Source organism: Misgurnus anguillicaudatus, chromosome 3, assembly GCF_027580225.2.
Source record: "Misgurnus anguillicaudatus chromosome 3, ASM2758022v2, whole genome shotgun sequence".
Classification (NCBI taxonomy): domain Eukaryota; kingdom Metazoa; phylum Chordata; class Actinopteri; order Cypriniformes; family Cobitidae; genus Misgurnus; species Misgurnus anguillicaudatus.
The window spans coordinates 39,333,272-39,353,640 of NC_073339.2; the positions used below are offsets into that span (position 1 = coordinate 39,333,272).

Below are 20,369 nucleotides of genomic sequence, written 5' to 3' on the forward strand. Positions count from 1 at the left end.
AATATGCAATTTTTGAATGCAGAACTTCTCAGTCATAAAAAAACACCTGAAAGGCCTGAAAGAGATCAAACCTCAGCCAAGTAAGAAAAAATAACGCAAAAGTAACTTAAAAGTAACGTATGCATTAATTTCCATGAAAAGAAACTAAGTAATGCAATTAGTTGCTTTTTTGGGTGAGTAACTTACAGTAATATTGTAATGCATTACTTTCCCCAACACTGGCCTGCACTATATGTCGAAGCACTGCTCACTACACCATTAACTCGGAGTGTAATTTATATAAAAAAAGAAATAATAAAACATTTTAATGTAATACATTTTATTGCAAAATCGATAAAAAATTACAAGATTTTCAAGACAAAGCTACAGTAAATAACCTCTCCCTTTACATTTATAAATTTACTGTAGCATACATAGATAGATAGATATATTTATTTAAGTGTCAAACACCATATGGTGCCCAGCCCTCATGGGCTTATTAGACACTACAGTAAAACTTTCACTATTATCTCCAGATGGCCATAACATAACACAAAACGCATCCCAACACAATTGAACCACTAAAAATAAAAATACACATACAAACAGGGTCGGCTTTTCATATGGTATACAAAATAGTTTGCCGCCGATACCAGGCCTTTTCTATAAATTTTGCCAAAGAAAAGACATCATTTTCAAACAGCCAACATAACATTTCTCCTTCATATTTCCAAAATATATCAGGATTTTTTAACTGAGCTGATTCAAACAGAGAGTTCCTTAAATCGCAATATAAAGGACAATAAAAAACAAAATGAAATTCATCTTCCACCACCTGCAGCTCACAAAATTCACATAAATGTAAATGTTCAGGTATACCTTTAAATCGACCCACTTCCACTGCCAAAGGTAAGGTACTAGTTCTCAATTGGGCACAGAGAGATCTTTGCCTTCTCTTCAAATTAAGGAAAATATAAGGTTCTGTAACATATTCTTTCTTAAACTGAACATAATTTCTAAGTTTTGGCTTTTTCCATATATCCTGCCTCCATTGCTTTTTATATTTACTCAACAATCATTCAAATGTATGACTTTAGATGATTTTATACAGTATGCTTGCGTTTTTGCTGAACTTCAGTCTTTCTATTGACATTGTTTATTGCTTTATGCTTAACATTTTTATTGGTGGCCTTCTTGTTATTGCTTTGTTGCTGCAAAAGGTGACTGGTTTGGGAACCATCCGCAAGACCTGAAAATCAATTTAAAATCGAAACATAAGAAACATTTGGTTGAATAGCTTTGCAAAGTAAGACAAGAATGTTTAATAGGGCTGCACGATTATGACGAAAATCATAAATGTCGATTATTCATCATGATATTGTATTTGTGGTTATTATTGGCGATTAATAGATTTTACATTGAAGTTTTTAAAGGCGGGGTGCATAATTTTTGAAAAACACCCTGGGAAAGGGAGTCGGGCCGAGTACCAAAACACACTTGTAGTCAATCAGCAGTAAGGGGCGTTTTTACTAACCGACATCGATGTCTGGGTTGCGTATGTGTGGGGCGGGTCTATCAAAAGAAGGTTCAGATTATACTGGGGTAGGGGCGTGTTTGTTTAGGTGGTTTCAAATGTCAACATTGGCTTTCAGAGATCATGCACCCCGCCTTTAAATGCTTTATAACTTTCTGTAAAGCAGCTGCAAACATACTGCTGAAACGTACAGAATTGGGCACAAATGCGATGAGGCTTTTGACAATCACAGTTATTTAATTGTTTCACCAGTAATTGTAATCTCGATTTGTTTTTTATATTAAATGTGCAGCCCTAATCTTTACCTCGCAGTTTTTTGTAGGTTTGTCCTCGTTTGAGGTCTAAATGTCTTTGAGGAATGGTGCTGGGTGGTGTTCCCCTGATCTCCAGCTTCTGAAGCTGAACTTCACCTAAATCTTATGGATGAAAAAAACATCAAGATTTTCTAATTTTTAGGCCTGTATGATGTATATCAGTTTATGGTAAAATGGTTTGCAATTTGTAACAGCCGATGTTTTGTACCTGTAGTCTGAAAGATGGGGTTCTTTACTGTAGCTGTGGGAGTTGTTGTAGGGTTTCTAGGACTGTTGTGCAGTTGTATCATGTTTAGTGCTGGTCGCACAAGAAGATTGTCTGAGATGCTCTCCAAAGTTGGACGCCTGGAGGGGTTTTGCGGCGGTTTTTGTACCTGCTGTGGCAAAATCAGATCAGTATTAAATTAAGGTTTCAATTCAAAAACAATGCTGAATGTAGCAAGCTTAAAGACCACCTATGGTGAATATTACGTTTTGGTCCTCTTGTGGTTTCTGATTCAAACATATATGACTAAATTCAACCAATAAACCAATGTCGTGTTTACTACAGTTGACCAAGTGGATCCGGTAATGAGTGAAGCTGGTGTGACTGAACTAATTTGCAAATCCACAACCCCTTTATTTTCCCATTCGCTTCCTGTCCGCTGGTGTGCGTATACTCATAGAAAACAATGTGTTTGATTTTTTTTTTTTGAATTGCACGGCGCTGTGCTGCGCGTCCGGTGTGTGACCCCCTTTAGTGCCTCTGATCTGATTTCATGTAAATTAGCATTTTTTTATCAGGCTCTTATGTTTAGGTTCAGTATTTTCATTTTACCTCTTTCCCTGTCATAGAAAAAACGCTTTCCTGCCAATGATAAGTTTTTACGGCAATCCACATTTTTGTTATTATCCACTAGGTGGCAGTCTTACCCAACTTATAAAACACTGAAGCATCCACTGATCCAAAAACAGTAAAACTCAAAACTGTGTATGTTTTAATCATCGTTCTGAATCTGATCTCTAATAAAAGTCCTTTACGAAAATTGAATTATTTCAGCTTTATGCTCAAAATTTGGCATTGTTGAAAAAAACCTATCCATATTTGAGAGGTGATAAAAAGAGAACAAATGAAGATATAATGAAAAGGTTGTTTTTTTTTAAAGCAGAGGGTTTGTTCTTTCATTTGATATATTGTCTGTTTATATATTAAAGAACATTTTCTGGAAGGCATTCAACTTTTTGTAAAAATCATAAAAAATGGTGTTGACCAGCAACTTTTTTTTTTAAACGCTGGCAGGGAAAGAGTTAATAGCAATGAAAAGGTTCTTAGTCAATGATTAAAATGCCCTATTTTTACAAATCTCACTTTAGGAAATTTTTTTGGTATTTAAAAATTTGACTTTCTTTTGATGCAAAACCCTCTTAAGTAAAAATCTCCACTACTAAAATCTCCAGTCTCTCTTCACTTTCATTTCTGAAAAAAGTAAAAGGCTCAAAAATATCCTAATATATTCAGTAAACCTCCTTATACCGGGTAAAAATCTATTGCACCTCAACATGCGCGGGCTGTCGTTTACCCAATTCACCTTCTGTGCACTTAGAGGACTTTGCTACTAAATCATTGCGGCGCTTAAAGGCGGAGTGCGCGATTTCTGAAAACGCAGACTACAAAATAGACCTGTAGCCAATCAGCAGTAAGGGTCGTGTCTTCTAACAGACATCGTTGCCTGGGTTGCGTATGTGTGGGGCGGGTCTATCAAAAGAAGGTCCAGATTCTATTGGGGTAGGGGCGTGCTTGTTTAGGTGATTTCAAATGTCAACAATGGCTTTCAAACATCATGCACTCCGCCTTTACTGAATCCTGGCAACAACGCAATATTTCTATTTGCCGTTATGCTGGGATTAAGTGGATTTAAAGTAAAACTACTTGATGACCACATAATATGCGCAGAGAGCATTCGGTTAAGATCATTATCTCATTTTTGACAGAGGTGGTGTTTAGTGGCTTTTGCATCTGAGCACTTCATATGCAGTTATATCTGCAGAAATATAATAGATACCTTTTTGTTGGCGTCAAAAGATCTTGACCGTTTCGTCTCACGTGACCCAATCCTTCCTTCTGTTCTTTTCGGATCCTGCTTTGTCCGATACCCTTCATGTCTCGCTGAGTTTCCTTTGACCTCAGATGATTCATCTGCCGAGATAGATAACAGGCTATCCATGCTCATTGAAGATCTGATCCCTGCAGCTAAAGCCCCACCGACTGTCCTGGAGTTTGACTTTTTCACTTGAAGATGAATGCGTCGTTTGGCAGCGATGACTGAGATGCTTTTGGTGTCGCTGATGATTTCCTTCAGTGTGTTTGGACTCATGACTTCAGCGGGACATATGGGTGGTGATTCCTGACTATGATACACCTGCTCAAAGACAATTTCACACGCTATACATCCCTGACTTCTTGACAGAATGTTTGATGTTCTTTTAACTGTTTATTGATACATATTTATGTAATTAGTTAATAGTTTGGACGTCTCTCTGTCCACAGATGTGTGTGCATGTTTACCTTCACAGCAAGCGATGACCCAGAAGACAAGTGGTGCCGACTCTGTGGTTGAATTTTAGATGATGATTTGAAAACTCTGTTACTGTCACTGTCAGACGGATAGATAATATAAACAAGATGAATCTACATTTCTGTTCAACTTTCACAAGTTACAGTCTGCTTTTCTCATCAGATGACTTTACCTATCATAATCTAGTCCAGAAGAAGAGGAATCAGGTGCATGTTTATGTAACCGACTAAACTTCCTGCTTTTCCGTCGTGTTTTCTCCACTTGACAAGCGTCTGAATCTGTGATGACGTTGTGTGTCATTTGTCTGGCTATAGCTGTAATAGAGTCATCCTGTTTAAAAAAAGAATATAACATATACATATATACATATTATAAAAAAGCAAGAGAGATTATGAGAAAGATGATGAAGATGGAGGAGTCAAGAAATGAGCAAAAAACACTGCTTACATCTCTGGGTTCGAGTAAATGTTCGATGTCTCCATCACCCTGTTCACTAAAATATAATGAATAAAGCTCATGCAACTTCTCAGGTACATGAAGTCCTTGCTCTGTGGACAAACATATTAAAATAAATACCAATAAACTAATTGTTTATATATATATATTTTTAATTATATTGTATTTAAAACTAGATGAGGTTAAAGTTTGTTAGTCTGAGAGTAATAGATGGAGCTGCAGTTGGGGCAGGAGAGTTAGTTGGGGCAGATGGGTTAGTTGGGGCAGAATTGGGCAGTTGGGGCAGACGGAGCAGAATGGGGCATTTAGGGTAGTTGGGGCAGAATTGGGGCATTTGGGGCAGACGGGGCATAATTGGGCAGTTGGAGCATTTAGGGCAGTTGGGGCAGAATTGGGTGTTTGGGCCAGAATGGGGCATTTAGGGCAGTTGGGGCATTTAGGGCAGTTGGGGCATTAAAGTGGGGCAGAATTGGGTGTTTGGGGTAGACGGGGCATTTTGGGGTAGTTGGGCCAGAATGGGCCAGTTAGGGCATTTAGGGCAGTTGGGGCAGAATTGGGCAGTTGGTGCAGATTGGGCATTTGGGGCAGAATGGGGCAGTTGGGGCATGTGGGGTAGAATTGGGCAGTTGGGGCCTTTTGGGCAGTTGTGGTGGAATTGGGCAGTTGGGGCAGAATGGGGCAGTTGGGGTAGAATAGGGCAATTGTGGCAGAATATATTTGATCTGTCCGAGTGACCCGAACCTTCAATCAGAGCCTTCTGTTGATGTATGATGTCATAACAGAGCTCCCTGTGCTGCTCATGTTGCTGAATGATGAAGTCTTTATTTCGGATGGTGTTTTCTTTGCAAAGCACGGCTGACTGGATCTCAGTTTTCCCCAGCTCGAGTTCATGGACTTTACAGAGCAAAGTCAGAATCTCTCTCTGTTCATCATTGCTTATGTGCTGAGGCAACAGCTCCTCAATCTTAGACGACTGCAGTTTCATGTTCACTAATTTCTCCTCCAATTCATTCTAAAAGAAATCGAGAGGAAACCAACAGGGAAACATTGTTGCCGTGAGTTCAGTATATGAAACGATGTTAAAGGAATTGCCTTTAAAGGTGCAATGTAGGACTTTCAGCAGCATCTAGCTGTGAGAATGTGAATTGCAACCAACGGCTAGTCCACAGCTCACCCCTCCTTTTCATAACGCATAGAGAAGCTATGGTAGCCGCCACAGGACAAACACGCCATCGTCTGAGACAATGTAGTAACAAAACGCAATCTAAATAACAGTTGATTTTGTAGGGTCTTTACAAAAAGATAATATAGTTATGTATATTATATTGCATTTCTGTCAAGAGATCCTTCTAAAGGTTACACAATGCACATTTAAGGAATTGTTTTTGGCCTTTGTTTGGCTTTATTTGACAGAAAAGTGAAGAATGATACATAGGAGAGAGAGAGAATTGACCACAAGCCAAGACCAACTCAAGTCACCCGAGTATCTCTAGTAGGAATGTGTCTTACTCACTTTAAGCGCCATTGTTCTTCTCTGTTCATCCAGTAGGGGGCCGATCTCCTCTCGAGCTGCTGCAACATCCTGCGGGTCCTCAGTTCCACTCTCCTGCTCTTCATCTTTCAGTTTGTCTCCTTTTCTTTCATTCACCCCTTCTTTCTTTCGACGGGCTCGATCCCGTTCCCAACTAAAGTGCCAGATTAAGAGATTGTAGGATTAAACCCTTGGAGATGCATTGTGTGATTTTGGGATGGGTTGCTTGATAGAAATGCAGTATAGTATACATAATAACTATATTGTCAGTGGTGTATAAAGACCTTACAAAATGAACGGTAATGTTTTTATTGCCTTAGAATGAGCAGTTTTTTTGTATCCCATCGAGGCAGAACCGCTGTTTTCATCTTAATCCTACTGTTACGACCCTGTGCTCCCTTTCCTTTCCTGCTGGTGGCAGAATTTCTTGGAAGCGTGTGGTTGCCTGATTACTTTGATTGTGTAGCAAATAAATGATGGACTGATGCATCTCTTGTTACTTTCTCTGGGGAATGGCAGCCTCCAGAGAAGTCATCTGTACTCCTGCATTTTCTTCTATTTTCACATTTAACAACATTCCTTACCTTTTTGGATTATTATTTTGTATTGTTTAAGCCCCTAGACATTACTATTCTTTGTAATGGTTTCATTTTACTTTAATAAATTTGTCTTGCAAGTGAAATCATCTGTGCAAGTGTGAACCTATTTTATGTTACGGTCGAGAACGAGCCGGCTGTGACATGAATTGGGGTCTCGTCAGCGATCCTTTGGTATAGGAATGTTGGTGAGTAATGTTATTTGATTAATTTTTGTGAATGGTTACCTTTTATGAGAGAACTCCGGTTAGTAAGAGTGTATCCAGCTGGGTTGTGTATGCAATCCTTCCAACGGAACACTGTTTGTTATTTTGTTTGTTATTTTGCCTTTTTTGTTTTTAAGGGTTATCCCGGGTGGAGATTTAACTCTCTGTAGGGGGTACGCTTTCTGACTTTCAGTTTAACTGATCGTTAGAGTTCAGCGTTTAATGTCGCCCCGAGCCTGGTACACCCTTGAAGACTAGGTAGGAATTAGTTAGTTTTTTCCCCGTAAGTTAGGAGCTGGAGTTTCTCGCATTATGAAGGTGAATCAATTTGACAAAAATTCGTAAATTTTGCTCTTGTGAGTAGCTGATAAAGCGCTTTCGTCTTTTTGTGCCTACGATGTGTTTTTGACTTGTGGCAAGTCTGTGGGAGTTTTCTAAAAGTAGGCAATAGTGTAGTTACGTCAGTGCGTAGTTTCTCTTTGAAGCAGTGGCTGATGGGAGTTGTATTTCTAGTAAACAGTGTTTCACGTGCGTGTGCAGTTACTCGATCAATGGCTAAACCGCTGTCTGAAAATAAAGTTGTTGAGGTTCCACTTAATGACACATTCTTTTACACTGTGTTGGAAAAAATTTATTTCTTATTACATATTTGAATGTTTTATGTTAACATTTATGAATGTATAATCAATAGTTTAGATTTATGAATATATCATAATTTGCTTAGAATCATATTACTTAGAAAAACTGCCAAGATAAAATAGTGCGTACAATGTTCTTTTGTTATCAAATGACCTTTGGTAACTGCATCATCAAGCTGCATCATCAAGTTACTATCTCGTTTTGGTAAAATGTAATCAATCCTATTTAATCCTATTAAATGTGATGTTGTTACAATTGTGAAAGTATGTGAGGTTCAACCTTCGGAATGAACGGAGTGAACCAGCGATTAAAACCTAAATAAATACAGTCCCGCAGGAAGGCTCAAGTCGAGAGACGGTTGAATGTTTCCTGATGAGACATCTCAATCTGGGTTCTCCCTGCAGAATATTACTACCCCATTTGTGGTCGGAGTGTGTCTCATTTTTGTTAAGGTTCATAAGTATTTTAAACCTGACATTTTGGTCCTTCGAGCCGGATTCCAACACATCCAGTGATCAACAGTGGAGGAGACACGCCGAAGCCCGTCGACGGCCGAGTTCTAGGAATTCGAAGATAGTCCTGGGTGGTGAAAATTCCTCGCCAGGGCGGCATTTAGGTCTCCTCGGCTGGTGATCTCGGGATTGACGAAATCCGAAGCTAAGAAGACAACTCAGACGCAGTGAATCGGGTGAATTTCTGATTGGTAATTTGATTGTTATTTACCATAAGAAAAGGGGACAGCTGGATTGGTTTGAGTCCAATATGGGTAACTAAGACCCTACAGTGTCGCCCAAGAACAGAATTGTGGGTTCGAGTCCCCAATGTCTGTTGGACAGTTGAATTGAGTGGGTTCGAGTCCCCCAATAACTGTCAGTCAGCCGAATGGAGGGTTCGAGTCCCCCAGTACCTGAAGGGGATCCTGGGGATTGCCCAAAGAATTTACTATATTTGTGTAGAAACCAAAAATTTATTCGGTGTATGCTTTGTATATTATGCAGTGTTTTTGTGTTTGATGTGCTAAAGCAATTGTATTATATTGTATTATAGTTGTGTGTGTGTGTCTATATATATATATATATATATATATATATATATATATATATACTGTGAATTTACCTGGTGTACTGAAACAGCGACAGGGAGAGAAACCCTGAAGGTTCAAAACAACCAACCAGTTAAATGCTGAAGTAAGCACACTGTGTAAACAAACTGAAGGTGGTGTTTAGAATTCCCAGAGGAGAGAAAAGAAATTGTTTAATTTTTGTTGTTGAATTTTTTGTTTTTATTTGAAGTGTTTGTGCTAAGGAAGATTTAGAAGGAGATGAGAAGTATATGTGTGGTAAAGAAAGTGAAAATGTGAAGTATGGTAAGGAATGGAAAAAGAAATATCAGTGGTCAGGGAAATTAAATGTAGATGAATGTAGGTCATTGGTGGAAATGTTATAAATAAAAGCAGCTTTCAAAACAGGAAAGAGAAGAAAGGTAGAGAAAGAATAAGCATGTGAAAAAGAATGGTATGATAAAAGTGTGAGAGGGCAATAAGGAAGGCAGAAAAGAGAGGAAAAGAAAGAAGGAGAGACTACCTATTTTTAAATCTAAGTTGAAAACTTATTTATTTGAGTTGGCTTACGCTACATGACTAGTGACCTCATTGCCTTAGTAATATTTTATGTGTTTTTTGCGTTTGTTTTACGACCTCAGTTCCTTGGTAATGTGTTTTATCTGCTCTTAATTGTGATATTATGGTTTTATGTCGTCCTATATTGGTTTTATGTTTGGTCAACGGCAGTTGTGTTTAATTGTGCTCTAGAAATAAATTGATTGATTGATTGATTGATTGATTGATAATGATAATGGCTATAATGAAACTACTCTAGGAGCAAGGCCAACCCCTCCCTTACCTGCCCCTCCTTTCCTTCCCCTGCCACAAAACGAAAGCCCCGAATTAATTCCTGCAGTTCCCATAGCAGCCTCTAATGTCCCTGTAGCAGCCCCTGATATCAATGGCCATATCACTGCCCAAACAGGTCCTCCCCCATATCATGGACTGTATGACCCTACCAGAGAAACACTTAATGCAGCAATTTTGAGCCATTGACTTTGTTATGTCTCAACAGCAGGGATGGTTATGGTAAAGTTAATAGAAGAGCATTTCATTGCCTATGGATTCAATATTTACTTAAAAAAATTTTGTAGGGCATGTACCATTTGTATAAAAATATCCAGCTAAATTACTTGGTTTGTCTGAAGCAATTCCAAACAGCCATGATTGTTACTGTGTAGATATTATACAAACATTAAGTGTGGATGAATACTTAGACAATCTGTCACTTAAAAATTCCAATTTGATTGTTACAATGATGTTTATCTTTTGTGGACAGAAAGGGAAATGAAAGGCAAATGAAATCACAAAAACATGTGAATTGACGAGTAACAGAAAACCTAACATTTATATTTATTTTTTGTTATGTCTGTGGAGCTGTGCTTAACTCTTGAGCAGGTTGGCAGCAGAGAGGTTTCCTGAGATGTCCCGGGAACAGGTTGCGGTAAAAGCCCACCTGAAGGGAGATACTAGTGAGGTAAAGGGAGTACCCTTGCTGACCAGGCAGCTACGGTTGCCAGCCGCATGAACGGCAGACAGACTCTTACTGCTCCAATGTGTCATCTATGGTGACCAACTACTCACAGCTCACAGACATAGCTGATTTTCAAATTCAATGCTCCAGAAAGGAGAAATGAGAATGGATTGAAAATAATAATTTTAACACCGATTCGTAACTCCAAAAGCCTTTTCCTTATTTGGTCACACAGATACACAGTGTCGGACGGTTAGGCGTTTTTCAAATGTGTTCACATTTTAATGCAAATGGGAGAGGGGGTTTTAGGAAACATGCAAACGAAATTGGTTGCGGATGCGTAATTTCTCAAAAACACAATTCGGCACCCCAATCAATTCTGAGCAGAACACCTCAGGGCTGTTTTCTGAATTTCATTGTGACCATAACCTTTCATCTAAATACAAGGGTTTTAACTATAGATTTTCTCATTTGGTGTAAAGTTTTTCCACACAAAGAAAGGCTTTGCTGCCTTTATGGCTAATATGACAACATAATATTGTGCCAGGGCAAATGGTTTTAATATAAAAGTTATTTTTATATAACACTATTTTATATAACATTTTATTTTTTCATTCATTCATTATACTCCCGAAATCTTAGACATGAGATGTGGGATAGAGTCATGAGAAGAACTTTGTCTTTTAGTGACGAGGGGGCCACCTCATGATGAAGATATGGGGTGGGGGGCAAATGTTTAGCTTGTGATGTTTTGGTCGCCTAATGGTTTCTATGGAAGTCAAAACTAGTTATTTTCTAGCAATAGTCAAAACAAGATATTTCCCAACAAATCTGTTTAAACAAAGTTGTTTTTTGGCCATGGTGCTCTTTTTTTTATGTTTTCGCAGAAATATATGAAGCCGGCCTTCAAGAAATTTGCTGAAAAATTCAGGCCAATGGTCATTTTCATTTATTACACTGAAGGGAAGCAGCTGTGAAACCAGGTGATTACGTTTTCATCAAAGTCATCAAACGAAAAACCTGGTCCAGCCCGAAGTTGGACGGTCCCTATCAGGTCCTCATTACCACACCTACAGCAGTGAAGATTGCAGAAAGACCTTCGTGAATACATCTCAGCCACATCAAGAGACTAAAAGCTCTGGAAAGCTCACCCCTGGATGCGGACTAGTGGGGAAGACTAGGCTACAAAGGGGGGCAGCCTTTTTAGTAGGCTGTGTATCGTATAGAGATACTCAGATTAGCTGGCCATCTCAAACCTAGTGAAGAAACCAACTGATCCCTTTTCCGCCGTTTTAGGAGCCTACAGAGCAGAAGAAAAATGGCTGACAGTTTGAAGATGTTCATCGTAATCCTGGCAATCGTGCTGGTGTGTGAGGTAGACCCTGGTGGGACGAAGAGAAACAACGAAAGAATGAGGAGAAACGGAGAGGAATGGAGTAGTCAAGATAGAGGAATGGATCAACAGAATGGAAACTACCAGAACACCTACGAGATCAACATGCGGTATCGTTATGTGAAGTACGTCACATGGAGTGGAAACCACACAAACTGCTACGTTTGTTCAAAGATGCCCAAGTCAGGAACGAATCCGCATGTGAAACCAGAACCGGTATTGAATACCAACGATTTGTTTCCTGAGTGTTTGACATCTGCAAATACACCAGTACTTCTGAATGCCACTTTAAAGTATCGCCTGCCACCTCCAGTGGATTTAAACACACTGACTTTTAAGAACCTGCCAGAAGATGTAAGTGTTAGAATGTATTCATGTTTCACCAAGAACAAAGTTAATCTGTTTTGAAAATAATCCAACATTGGGTGTTGTCAACAGCTACCTTGGAAGAGTTCCGGAGCAGAAATGTCACATCATGTACACCCCTTGTACAACGAACCACATAGGAGATTTTAACGAGTCTGAGGCTAGGAAAGGAAGCACATGTACCGAGTATTTCACTGCACCTGGCGCCATGGGGACTAATCCCCAAACCAACTTCGTCTGGCTATGTGGACTGACCATATACCATTATCTACCGGTCGGGTGGACAGGAAGATGTGCCCCAGTACGGCCTACAGACCATTCATTTGTCATTACTGCTACAGAGGTACATCGTGGTAAGAGACACATTCTCACAAAACATGATTCCATATGGGGAACGAACGTCCCCAATGACCACAAGCTATGGACCAACAGACAGAAAGTGAGCCTCGCCTTGTTCCCTTGGCTGGGGACTGGAAAGCTCATGCTAAGGATGGGGACTTTTGATTACAGGTTTGAACAGTTTCTTAATTCTACTCAAGCTGCATTGAAAGGCATTCGTGAGGAACTGACAGCCCTACGTATGATGGAACTTCAAGACCGTATGGTGCTTGACCAGTTGACCGCCTCCCTCGGAGGTGTCTGCCGGATTATCGGAGCAAGTTGTTGCAATTTCATTCCTGCGCATGATGCAGACGGGGCAATTATTGAACAGGCCATCAACAATCTCACAAAGTTGCGCGACGCCATGGAAAAAGACTATGTAAAACTGAGGATATGACGCAATGGTTGTTTGAAGGATCTTGGTGGAAGAAACTGTTGAAAATATTCATTCCAATATTATCGGCTCTTTTTCTGATACGCATATGTTTGACTTGTGTGATAGAATGCGTGTCATAATGCACCTGCGACTTTCCAACGATTGGTGAATCGTGTATTGTATGGAATGTCTATATGCGAGGCGTATCTTGATGACGTCGTCCTACATAGTTCCTCCTGGTCTGACCATCTTAACCAGATAAAATAACTCTTTTCCCGCTTAGCTAATGCTAATCTTACTATCAACCTTGCAAAATCTGAATTCTGTAAAACGACTGTTATATATTTAGGTAAGGTAGTGGGAAATGGATGTGTGAAACCTATCGGGACTAAAGTAGAAGCAATTTGTGATTTTCCAATCCCTACCACTCGTCGTGAGTTACGTCGTTTTCTCGGCATGGTGGGATACTAAAGGAGTTTTTGTGAAAATTTCGCTAGTGTAGTTTCCTCTTTAACCGATCTATTGAGTCCGAAAATCACTTTTCAGTGGTCTGAGATATGTCAGCAGGCCTTTGAAAATTGAAAAGCTTTATTGGCACGTGCTCCTGTGTTGACAGCCCCAAATTCTGAAAAGTCGTTTAGTCTTGCAATCGATGCTAGTGCTTGTGGCGCAGGCGCAGTGCTCTTGCAAGAAGCTTTGAACGGGATTCAACATCCTGTTAGTTATTTTTCAAAGAAGTTTAACTGGCATCAACAAATTTATTCGACTATTGAGAAAGAAGCCCTCGTCCTAGTGTTGGCTGTACAACATTTTGAGGTATATTTGGGGTCAATTGCAGCACCAATCATAGTTTATACAGATCACAATCCTTTGGTTTTCCTAAATCGGATGAGGAATCGAAACCAACGACTCATGCGATGGAGTCTTATTTTACAGCCTTTCCACCTTGATATCAAGCATGTTAGAGGAAAAGAAAACGTGATAGCCGACACTCTTTCTAGAGTGTAACATCGTGACTTCTGTGTGTTTTCTTCTCTTTGTTTTCTTCATCTCTAGGGCCCAGAGGTGTTGAAGAATCATCTAGCGTCTCACCACTACATGCTGCTAAAATCTACACAGTAGACCTTTAAAACTAATGGATTTTGGTATAATTGGTATAATTATAGCCCTTGATAAATAAGAATGGCAGGTCTTTTCCAGCACTTTGAAACAAATATTATATATTTATAAAAAACGCTAGGGGATGGCAAGATTATTGCATCATTGAACGGAAACTTTGATTGCTTTTGTGTTTTTAGTTTGTGTTTACTCTGAGATGGTGAGCAGATGTCTTGAGGTGTCTATGTGGAGCTCCATGTTGCAGTTTTCTAACTCCATCAGACTGCGTCTGATCTCCATTTGCTCTCTGAAGGCAGACAAGAGCTGCTCTCGCAGTTCACCCATCTCATATTGACCGTACTGCTGCACATCAGCTAACACAAAATCACAGTACACACAAAGACCAATCAATATTCAGTCTGAATTTACATTTCTATATACATTTTCCTCATGTTTGTGCACAGAGGGAACTTTATCTCACTCTTTTTGGTTCTGCCTTAAGCTCCAAGAACTATTGGCAAGATATTTTCTTGGTATGCAGCCGGCTATCTCTCCGGAAATAGAATGGGTCATTTTGGCTATTCTGACACTGTTGCCTCTTTGCCTTATTACCTGCAGCTGGCACTAATGCTTGGCATGGTTGTCGCTAAGACAATATTATTGAAGGGGTGGAATTAAAAACATGGTTTCACCATGTTTTCAGAGATGGCTTGCTGAGATGGTGTCTGTCCTAAATCTGGAAAAAATACATTCTCAGCCAAAATTTTCCAAGGTCTGAGCAGTCCCCACAGAATTTCTTCAGCAAAAAATGCTTGATTTTGTGCACGGCTTAATTCATATTTTGCAATAAAAATTGAAAAACTAAAAAAAATTACTTAAATTGGCAAGCACGGGATGCTTCTTTCAAACTTATACACCGTGAAATCACTTTCTATGACTCAAAGGTATACCACAGAGAACATTCAATACACATTTTTATTACCTTTCTGATCTCTCTTTCATTTGAAATTGAAACATAACTTGAATCTTACCACTGTCTTTCTGTTCATTCTGCTGCTCTTGGTTGATCTTTGCACGAAGTCGAATGATTTCACTTCGTAGGTCAGCAATAATGTTTGTGTATTGGGCCAGGTGATAGGAAACATTCAGCAAATTACGTTTTACCTGTTAAAAGGGGAAGAGGCTATGTCTCAACAAAATAAACTCAACTACCACAACTGAGCAGTAAAGTCCGAAGTATAGTCCATTTTTACGGGTACGCAAGGGTCTACGTACAGTGCGTGTGACAAAATTTTTGTCAGCAAAAGAGTGTGTGCGTACTGTATGCGATTTTTGCGGCTACAGTAGAAAGTAGTATGTAGCACAGGAGATGCATTGCATTTTGTCGAATGTCTGTGTACACGTACAAGTCAAATAAACTATACTTTGCAAGGCTGTGCGTTCAATTTTGGTTTATGCAGATTATCCACATAAATAATATAAAGTGATTTTACCTTGGTTCGTATATTTTTGGCTTTGTCGGCATAAACCAGCGTGTTTCTCGACTCTTCAAAGTTGGAGCTTGCAGGACTAATGTGAGTGATCATGACCGTGCGACTGTTTCCTCCCAGGGCATCCTGGGAATGACAGGCCAGAACTTTCAGCAACTGTTTGACAAGACTAAATGATTTTAGACACGATAGACTCGAGATGTTTTAATCTTGGTTTAGCTCACCTTCAGAAGCCTGGTCAGTTTGCTGTCTCTGTAATTGACAAACTGAGGACCTTTACCACACCTTTCACTCAAAGCATTGATGCAGTTGGCCAGCGCTAACAGAGAACGATTAATATGTGCACCTTCTGTCATCCGTTTGCCTCTGTTTTGTGTCTGAACAGAGTACAGATGTGTCTTTATTACTAATGTTAATTGCTGCAATATTAGCAAGTCTAATTATATACATTATATATGCATGTTAATAATTACAGACAAAACTTGCTTATTAATTTAATTGAAAGATGAGAGAGGGCATTATTAGACTACAGTCCCTAAAAACACACACAGACCTGTGACGCCCGCTCGCTTCCTGCCAAGTCTACCATGAATAGTTTTCCGACTCTGACCTCCTCATTGATATCCTTTACTCGGCTCTTTTGTTTGACTGTCACCTGTATTGCAGCAGACAGGCAGATGCTCAGACAGTGTGCCAATTTAAGGTCATGTACCCGGTTAGGGTGTCTGTGTGTGTTCTGCATTGACCTGCAGTATAGCATGAGAGCGAGATGATGTCTTGTTGGCAGCAGTAGACTCCTGAGTCCTTTGTTTATTTCCTTTGGTCAAAAGAGCCATGATCTAAAATCACAAGTTTATCATGCATTATGATGCGAATAGTGAAAATGAACAAGAGTCAGTGCAAAGCAATACAAGGCAAGTGTCTTAATATTTAGATATTACACATATTTATTAGGTACCTCTTTTGCGTTACATGTAGAGAATTCTGTAAGGCCAGCGATTCGTATTTCTCCTTTAGCATCCTCGCGAAGCTCGAGATATCCAGAAGATGGGTTTAACAGATCTCGAATCATCTCATTGTAAATCTGCAAACAATGTATTAGTATTTTGATAATTCAAGTACTCTATATTTTGAATAAAGCTGTCAGAAAAACGCTGAAAGCAGCTAGTTTTTACAGATACCCGAAAAATCGTGCCTGAAGCTAAAAAATAATGAAACGGCAAAGTAGGAGGGGCTGGGTGTGACACATATTTTGGAGACCTCAGTGGCATGGCTCCCCAATTCTCACTGTACTGGTTCCTACAATACGTTGTTACTCTTAAAGATCACAATTTTCTGCCTGTATGAATTTAGCTTATTTTTGTCACATGGGTGTGGGGTGATAAAATCTAAAAGTGGGTAGGAGACCAAAAAGGTTGAAAGCCCTGTGTCAATTAAATACAACACTGATGAGCCTCACCTCAATGTAAGACATATAAACACTGCAGTCGAACTCCTCACTGCTTTCTTGAATAGCCTTGAAGAGATCATTGAGAGTCCGGATATAAATGCCAGGCTCAGAATCTAAACCTAACATAGTGTATGTCTTCCCAGCTCCTAAAAAAATAAATTTTGTGTTTCTACATTTGTATTTCAGTTTTTACAATTTTTATCCAAACATTAATAAGAACACATTAAGATTACCTGTGGGTCCGTAGGCAAAGACTGTGGCATTATAACCTGAGATCACAGCATCAATAAGGTTTTTTGTTGTAGCCACATAGACATCCTCCTTAATTAAAGAAAAAATATGTTTTCGTGATCATGTTGAATCTTTCAAAACTTGATAATTAAACTATTGACTAATTTTTTATGGGCGTTTCACACTGTACGCGGCTGTAGGCTAAAGATTTTCTCTTGTAGTGGAAATGTTTTGTGGAGTTCAAATAAATCTATCTAAATAGCTTTGTTCAAGGAAGGGGCAGGATTTTGGGTGCACGAGCACCACATGCGGACCGCCTCGGCTCCACCTCTGTAACCGCCCCTTTTTTCCACTTGCCGTATGTCTCCTATTAAAAATTAACTAGACACTCGCGACTGCCGCATACTGTGTGAAACGCCCATAAGAGTTGCACGTAAAATGCTAAAGCATCTCAAATAAACAGAAGAATATATATGATAAGCAAACATCTGATTTAAAGGTGGAGTGCATGATCTCTGAAAGCCAATGTTGACATTTGAAATCACCTAAACAAACACGCCCCAACCCCAATAGAATCTTTCTTTTGATAGACCAACCCCACACATACGCAACCCAGGCAACGATGTCGGTTAGTAGACACGCCCCTTACTGCTGATTGGGTAAAAGTGTGTTTTGGTAGTCGGCCCGACTCTCTTTTCCAAAGTGTTTTTCAAAAATCATGCAATCAGTGTAATTATTTTGTAGATTTTATATACACACCTGGGTGGCAGAATAGTCGAATGCCACATCAAACATGTATGTTTTCTCACGGGAGCGTTTGGCCCTCAGAATATCGTCGGGGTCCTCACAGGGGTCCATCAGTACCACCATCTAAAGCATTAGTAAAGTGGATTAACTCCAGCTTGTAGAGTAGATCAATTCTACAATGTTTACCTTGCTGCAAAGTGAACTTAATTAACCTTCCTTATTGCCTACCTGATGGTCAATCTTATGCGCCACTATGGTAGCGCCCTCCTCGATCTCTGCGTCGTTCAGTGGACGAATGCGCAATGCAACCGTGAATCAATGAACATTATTTATGTTAAACAGATGACTTTAAATAATTCTGCCTAAGCATTACAGGGGTTTCACAGCTACTTGCCACGAGTAAATAACTGGATATGAAACATTAATTTGAAGTATTTTATTTTCTGTAATGAATGCAGCTGTTTCCTTAAAAGGATAGTTTCCCCCAAAATTAATATTCTGTCATCATTTATTCACCCGTATGTCGTTCCTGTATAAGTTTCTTTATTTTGTTGAACACAAAAGAAGATATTTTAATAAATTGTGGTAAACACACATTTGTCAGTACCTATTGACTGTATTTGTTTTTCCTACTATGGAAGTCAATGGCTAACGTCAACAGTGTGCGCTTACCATTATTTATCAAAATATCTTCTTTTGTGTGCAACAGAATAAAGAATCTCATTCAGGTTTCAAACAACATGAGGGTGAGTAAATGATGACAGAATGTTAATTTATGGGTGAACTATCAAAACGAACATGCAATTTGGTTTAATCATTTGCAAGAGAGAATTAATGTAATGAATGGTATTAATTGTGCATGTTCATTGTACAAACTTAATTTTTTTATGAGTATTAAACTGCACCTGTCATGATCGCATCGCACCACCCGGATGTATTATCAGTTGTATTATCAGAAATAACAGACCTCGAAATAGCGCGACTGACCATTGACCAATCAGAATCAAGCATTCCACAGAGCCGTGAAATAATGTAAAGTTATTGTTGGTTCTTAGTTTATTCATTTGATAACGCTTCCACGCATTATTTCCTACGTAACCTAATCTTGATGAATGCAACCGATGTGTATTAAAGTTAGTCTTTAACCCTATCGCGTAAGGTTAATGTAAAATGTACTTTAATGTCGTGTAAATTTAGCCTACCGTGAGTTGATAGTCCTTCCACTCTCCCGACACATCCTTCATCTTTTCACCCAATGTTACTTCAGACTGACGCTATACTGTACCAAAGTATTAAACAGACGAGACCAAAACACACATCGACTAGATCTAAAGAATATACTCGAAACTACACAAGGGTTGGTTAATCTTGTTGATGGCTACAGTAGGTAATCCCGTTGTTGTGATCAGGCGGGATTGTGGTCTTTCCCCGGCGGAGGTCCTGAAGTCACCAATCGCCTGTTGTTAACAGTAACAAAATCCCACAGAGGTGTGAAATAACCCGATGGGCTTCCACCGTGCTCGTACTATTTAAAGCCATCATTTGCACTGCAGTTCAGATCAATAATAAAAGATAGTCATTCGCATGTTTTCCAGTCAGAGAGACTTGAAGTTCAACGGCAGTTTAACGAGTCAAGTCACTCCCAGCGCGCATGGGCTTGACCAAACTGTAACTGTTGTTATGGTGACGGATAATACACTGATTGGATACATTCTGACAACACGTTTCGCGCCAAACGGAATCAACCAGTATACTGTACTGTTCAACAACTATTGAATGTTTGACAGGCACACATTATTTCTTATTTTAATTAAATTATTACGTTTTTTTCCAAATAAATTATAATACACATAACATATAATACACATGATGACACTGCTGTTCCAAGGTTTAGGGTTTCCTGAAATGTTTATCATGATGTTAAACAATCACTTGAATGTTTTATTATTTGTGAAGACAATAATATAATTGTTTATATTAAAATATACATTTATTTGATAAAAAACTAATTTATAAAAAAAATCGCAATGCATGAATTGGACTGAATTATAAACCACACTCTAAAAATGCTGGGTTACTTTCAACCTATTTTTACAGTCTATGCTTTCAACCCACCGCTGTGTCAAAAAAGGGACATTGGGTTAAATTAACCAAGAAAATGTTTATATTTGACCACATCATTTTGGGTACGAGTATGTATATTAAAAAAATATATATGTTACAGTTTAATTGAATTAGATTTTTTGCTACAAAATAATTCCCATATACAGTTGTGATGAGTTAAAGGGATTCACCCAAAAAATCTGTCAGTATTTCCCCACCTCAAAACTTGTATAAATTTATTTGTTCTGCAGAACAAAAAGCAGAATAATTGCAATTAAGCAGGAAGTAGGAGCATCATTGACTTCCATAGTATTTTCTTTCCTACTAATACTATGGAAGTCAATGATA

At 39.0% G+C, this 20,369-nt stretch overlaps 1 protein-coding gene across 1 annotated transcript; it reads right to left on the reverse strand.

The window, feature by feature from the left end:
• Positions 1-421: 421 nt before the first annotated feature.
• Positions 422-18,502, reverse strand: LOC129444886 (kinesin-like protein KIF19). Its single transcript, XM_073866154.1, has 20 exons — positions 18,147-18,502; positions 17,931-18,041; positions 17,174-17,261; positions 16,950-17,086; positions 16,449-16,574; positions 16,237-16,329; positions 16,044-16,145; positions 15,715-15,867; positions 15,494-15,616; positions 15,032-15,164; positions 14,212-14,374; positions 6,352-6,523; positions 5,580-5,850; positions 4,830-4,930; positions 4,555-4,712; positions 4,373-4,460; positions 3,870-4,226; positions 2,036-2,204; positions 1,819-1,923; positions 422-1,228 (listed from the first exon to the last, which is right to left on the reverse strand). The coding sequence occupies exons 2-20, from the start codon at positions 18,039-18,041 to the stop codon at positions 1,083-1,085; spliced, it is 2,796 nt and encodes a 931-aa protein (XP_073722255.1). The 5' UTR covers positions 18,147-18,502; the 3' UTR covers positions 422-1,082.
• Between the last annotated feature and the right edge of the window lie 1,867 nt (positions 18,503-20,369).

What these genes read in the sequence shown, in the direction of transcription:
- LOC129444886 (XM_073866154.1), bottom strand. Translation starts at nt 18,041, where the DNA reads ATGGTGGTACTGATGGACCCCTGTGAGGACCCCGACGATATTCTGAGG. An exon ending in CTTTGCCTACGGACCCACAG is followed by an intron (nt 17,087 to 17,173) that starts GTAATCTTAATG and finishes TTATTTTTTTAG; the next exon opens with GAGCTGGGAAGACATACACT. An exon ending in CTACATGTAACGCAAAAGAG is followed by an intron (nt 16,330 to 16,448) that starts GTACCTAATAAA and finishes TTGTGATTTTAG; the next exon opens with ATCATGGCTCTTTTGACCAA.